The sequence below is a fragment of the Pteropus vampyrus genome, unplaced genomic scaffold, assembly GCF_000151845.1.
Source record: "Pteropus vampyrus isolate Shadow unplaced genomic scaffold, Pvam_2.0 Scaffold454, whole genome shotgun sequence".
Taxonomy (NCBI): Eukaryota; Metazoa; Chordata; class Mammalia; order Chiroptera; family Pteropodidae; genus Pteropus; species Pteropus vampyrus.
This window is the reverse complement of record NW_011889235.1, coordinates 210,721-216,285: the sequence shown is the minus strand read 5'-3', so window position 1 is coordinate 216,285 and position 5,565 is coordinate 210,721. Positions and strand designations below refer to the sequence as shown.

Genomic DNA, 5,565 nt, shown 5'->3' with positions numbered 1-5,565 from the left:
CTTTGCAGGCCACTGTACTCAGCCCAAAAGCCACCATAAGCTACATGCGGCTGCCGGATGAGGCCGTGTTCGAGCCGGTCTTCCTTTATGGACGCTCGTGCTCGAATTCCACGCGATTTTCACATGTCATAAAACGCTATTCTTATTTTCAATTTTTTTCAAAGATTTTAAAACACAAAGTCCATTCTCAGCCCACAGGTGGGTACAAAAGCAGGCCACCCGCCAGGCCCGACCCCCAGGGAAGAGTCCGCTGGCCCTGGCCTCGCGCTCTCTCTGGACACTATGTCAGTACAGGTCACGAGCCCTTACTGTTGGCTGAGCTACTTCTGTTCGTGTTGCTTTGATGTTACCTGGTTACTTTTCTGGAGGTGTGGACAGGGATGGCCTGACTGATAACAGACGTAATCAGAGAGGAGGAGATGCGTCCTGCAGCCTAGGATGGGACCACTGCCCAGGGTCTCGGGGACTCTGCTCCTTAAACCCCCTTTCCCCAGCCTGGCCTGTTACAGGGACCCACGATGAGGCCGATACTGCTCTTCCCTCTGACCACCCCTGGTGAAGCGAGGACTTGTGAAGACAGGAAGCTCCCTTTTGCTGGTGAGTCCTGAGCTGAACCAGGTCAGAAGACATGACCGGCAGGACCGACCGAGGACATCCGACCGTCTGTCCAGTGTCCTCACAATCACCAGAGCTGATGTGAAAAGGACATGGCCCCCTCCCCTGGTCCCCCAGGAACCACAAGGGTACTAAGAAAAGGGAAAATAATTCTAACTCACGCTTCTGCTGGGGTATCAGGAATCACTTCAATGATATACGCTCCGGAAAGCACATCCGGGAAGTCTCGGTGGCGGTCCTTCAGCTCTTTGGCTTTGCTGCTCGGGAGAAAAAGCACCTGTATTAAACTCATGTGCCAACAGGCCTTCCTCTGCGGGCACCGGCTCCCACCTGGCTTCTCCCATCTCTGACTTAAGATTCTGACTTAAGAGTTCTGATTCTGCTTTAAATTGTCCGTCTACGTGAGTCAAAGATATACCGGGTAACAGTGAGGGAAGTGTTTTATCGTTATTATTAATTTTATTAATTACTTAATAGTAGCTAACTGTTAAGGAGTCAGGAAGTATAGCCGTGGGCCTGGTTTGGAGCCCCGGCTCTGCCACTTTCTAACTGTGTGATCTTGGGCAGTTGCTAAACCTCTCTGTGCATTATTTTCTCACCTGCAGAATCGGGATAATGACTGTTCCCTATGACACTTCTCTATGAGGATTAGAGGAGATCATCTAACAATAGCACCGAGGCCCACTCGCAGAGCGAGCAGGTGATAAATGGTGGCTAGTGTCATTGTGGCTAGTGATGACCACCACCACCCATGGATCCAGGCCTTAACACGCTAAATCACTCGGCCCTCACCACACACCGAAATGCCTGCGCTGGTCTCCTCGTCCTGGAGAGGAGGAAACTGAGGAGTTCAGAGGTCAAATCATCCCCCCAAAATCACAAGCCAGGAAGTAGCAGAGCTGGTGAGAACCCAGGAAGCCAGATCCCAGAGCCTACACCTGTCTCCCATAGTTCCAAGCAAGAACTGATACGCACTTTAGTTTGGCAAATCGGTCCATATTCTGGATCTAACCTATGGTAATGTGTTCACAATTAATTAATAGTTAATTAATTATAACAATAATATATTAATATCCACATGAGTATCTTCTGCTCCTTGCCAACTTGACCTACGACAACTTCGACCAAGTGCTTAGTCACCAGGACTTAAGCAATTACACCAGATTTTTTCACCAGTGTTAAAACAGTAGAACGTCATGGGCCTGGCAGCCACATGCCACAACTTCCACCAGCCTTGGGAAAACAAGCCCAGAGGTCACGCCGCGCCTGACCTCGCGTTCCTGGAGCCGCCCACATGCCCGTTCCTGGAGCCGCCCACATGCCCGGTGCTAACACGGCACCTCAGGCTGAGGGAGGTGCTCGGGGCACTCCCGGAATGTGGCTTTCAACAGAACAAGAGGTGAAAGGAAGGCCCGAGGCAGAGTGACCAACACCCACCCGCTGCTGTCCAGGCCTGCCCTCAAAGAGGAGGGCAGAATCTTTTAGAAGGAAGGACCAGCTCAGAACACACGAACTAAATGGAAGCTAAAACAAGAGGCCAAGGGTGACCAAACCACCCTCCTCTTTCCTAATGTTATTTCGTTCTAATCAGAAACTGAGACATCTTACGGCAGTGTGAGGTCTCTCCTTCTCAAGTTCAGGTTTACTCAGATTTAAGACAAACACTAACGTCCTGTTACCCACCTGGATGTGAGTGACATCATTCGGATGCCAATGTACTTCTTCTTGGTGATGGCTTTGCCTGATGTGACAGAAAAAGGACAACAGAGGTCAGCCCGGTTGGTGGCTACGCTGGGGACACCAGGAGCCACGAGATTCAATCCCCATATTTACAGTGTGAAGTCAGGGCCATGGGGGCATATGCTGAGGTGGTGGTTCAAGCCTTGGCTGGGACCCCTATCTGCCGTTGACACCTTGGAAAGCCCCGTCCATTTCAGTTAGTGGCCAAAAACCTAAGAGTGATCCTTGATTCCTCTTTGCCTCATCCTGACATGTGATAAGGTTGCTGTCCCTCCTATAAATCCAGAACCTGAGCCCCTTCTCCGCCCTAGTCTGGAGGACAAGGAGAGCCTCCTAACTAGTCTCTCAACTTCCGCCCTCCAGCAGACCCTCCTCCCAAACCTGAAAGTGACCTTCCAAAGATATCGACCAGATCATGACCTTCTGCCTACTCCATGCAGTTAAAAACATGCCCCAGCCCCTCACCAAGCCTGCCGTGACCCTGGCTGACGACTGCCTTCTGCATCTGCGCGTTCGCTGCATCTGGTCATGCGGCCCACCTATGGGTCCTTTGCCCCCTTCAACAGGCCCATGGTGGAGGCCTGGAACCTGCGGCTCCTCCATCCGAACGCACCCCCTCCACACGGCTGCCGGCTCCCTCTCCTTCAGGTCTCGGCTTGGGAGGCGTTTCCTGGCCACACCGTCTCCCCTGGCCGCCCCTCTTCTCACGCCCTGGCCTACCACCCCGCTTCATGTTCTAGGAAGCACTTAATTGCTCTATGAAATTACCTTATTTGTTTGTTTACCGTTAGCCTCCCCCCACCCCCGAGTAGAACGTCAACATCACACCTGAAAGGGAACCCCCGCCTGACCCCGAGCAGACAGGTCCATAGTCATTGGTGGAGTAAATGATCTCTCTGAATCTCAGTGTTCTGATCTGTAAAATGAGAGTAATGATCCCCACCTGACGGGGCAAAGGAATTAAATGACAGGAATGAATGACGAAGTGAAATGATGCACAGAAATCACCTAAGATCGTGCCTGGCACATATTAAACAATGTGAAACGTTCACGACCACAGGTCAAAAACGGTCAGACATCATGACATAACACTGGGGACTTAATAACTGCATTCCTTTCGCTGCTGGATAGGAAAGTCTTGGTGGATCTCCAGGTACGTTGCTTTTCCTGCTCCAAGTCCCCGAGGGGCAGCCAAGCCTCAATTTCCTACTGGCTGCCTGAATCTCTCTTTACCTTTGGCCTGGCGGTCATGCGACTCCGTTAGGAACTTTTTAATTTTATCAGATGGGATCGCAAAGGAGATTCCAGCTGTCACTTTCAGAGTGTTAATTCCAATTACTTCACCGTCCTGTAAAGCAAGACAGAAATGGCTTAGTGAACACAGGAGGGCTTACCTCAAGACACACAGCGAGAGGAAGGAGAATCCATTCGAAAGCAGCCACTGAGTGGGGTCAGGGGAGCTGACAGGAGGGGTTCTGGGGTCGCCGGGGGAAGTGTCATGTGGTCACCGTTAAGTCATGCTCGGCAAGGGAAGAACGGACTGGCACACTGTAGGCTCGTCCTCAGGGGTCGCTGTGCTGTAAAAACAGCCTCAGATGGATGGTTTCTAGCGGCATATTTGCTCTTTTTTTCACAGGAATACGTTTCCAAAACCTCTGAGTCCTTTGGGTGGCTGTCCACACTCTCTTGCTTCTCCCATTTCCAATGATCTTAAGATTCTTCTGCTGATCGTGGGAGAAGCCACCTCGGTGCTTAAGGCTGCCGGCTTCATTCCCGGGAAAATGCAGCCTCGTCTTGGACAGCGGCCTTGTGGAGCTGCAAGGGGCTCGTGGGGCAGCGTGATCGCACCTCGCTTCCTCTGCTTGTCTGGGACTAGCTTTTCATGGCGGAAGCCAGTTTATAGGTTGCGCTTCAAGATAAATTCACAGTTCAGTGCACGCTACACAGTAGGAAATGACCCTGAAATAACAGGATTACCTCACGTCATTTGACCATTATTCTGGATACTATTATTAAACGATGTGGTCAACTTAGGCTTAAAAGGGAAAACGGCCACGAGAGTATAAATCACCCCTTCCACACTTTGCACGGTATTGAGAATTCAGTCTCCAACTCCAAGGAGCCACCCAGGAGGCACTGCCATCCTGACCCTTACCAAAGATGGCCTCAGTTTCAAGCCCTATAAATGAGAGTTGGACTGGGTGCCCCCTGATCTGTACCCTTGCTCCGACTGTCTGATTCTAAGCCTTCCCTTGTTCTGCTTACGTATTTACGAACAGGCTCAAGTGACATCTTTAGCTGGGTAACTCCTCATTCCAGCCAGGTCTTAAGCGAGGGCTCCTGGCCAAGACAAAGACTGTGGACCAGCCAAGCCAGCTCCTCCAGCAGCCTGGAGACTGCATTTGAAGGATCGTGCCTTTCTGTAACAGGCCAGAACTGCTGACACCTTCAAAATAAAGGCCTGTCCTTTAGCTACTCTGCACTGGACCTGAGTTCCCCTGCACTGACTTATAACTTTGAAACACAAGCGTGTCCCCTGGCATAACACTGTGCACCCTCGACTCCAGCGAACTTTACTCTTTCCAGACACAGGACATTCACAGATTTCACTTTAGAAGAATTAGATGATGTGCTCGGCAAGTTCACGTCTGGGGAAAAAAAAGCAAAAAAAAAAAAAAAAAGCACGTACATAGATTTTTAAAAGGCCTTACCAGGTTTACTAACGGGCCTCCCGAATTTCCATACTGAAACGAAGCAAAAATAAACAGGTTATGAGTTTATGTCCTTATCCAATCTACTTCCCCGCCTGGCAGGTTCCTTCCTGAAATGTGTTCCTGTCGATCTAATATTTTGCTGTTAAAAAAAGGGACCTTAATCACTTCCAGAAAGTTTTAGATGTGCCATCAATGGGGAACTGTTTTTGCTCCAAAGCCCAGAGGCCAACTATGAACTCTCTAAAACTCTCAGCACGACTTGCTCTTGGCAGCAGGCTGGCTGCCCACCTGCTGCGGTGTCCCGGTATTATTTCAACCTGCACAGCCCCCGATCCGTGCCATGCCTGCCGGGGCTGGAAATCCACACCTTTCATCTCATTTCCATGACTTCATGCAGATCACAAAAGAGCTTGGGAATAAAACCTATTCGAGGCAGCGAGTTCACAAAACGCACCACGTTCCCTATTTCCTAGACAGACGGGGTACGGGCAGGGAC

General features: G+C 50.6%; 1 protein-coding gene across 1 annotated transcript in view; it reads right to left on the bottom strand.

Annotated features, from left to right (window-relative positions):
• The window catches only part of HTRA1 (HtrA serine peptidase 1), a 27,073-nt gene that overhangs the window by 1,976 nt on the left and 19,532 nt on the right, over positions 1 to 5,565 (bottom strand). The window contains exons 5-8 of the mRNA XM_011381892.2: positions 5,067 to 5,099; positions 3,589 to 3,703; positions 2,299 to 2,356; positions 777 to 872 (exon numbers count right to left, since the gene is read on the bottom strand). Coding sequence (XP_011380194.1) covers positions 777 to 872; positions 2,299 to 2,356; positions 3,589 to 3,703; positions 5,067 to 5,099 — 302 coding nt within the window. The remainder of the gene's footprint in view (positions 1 to 776; positions 873 to 2,298; positions 2,357 to 3,588; positions 3,704 to 5,066; positions 5,100 to 5,565) is intronic.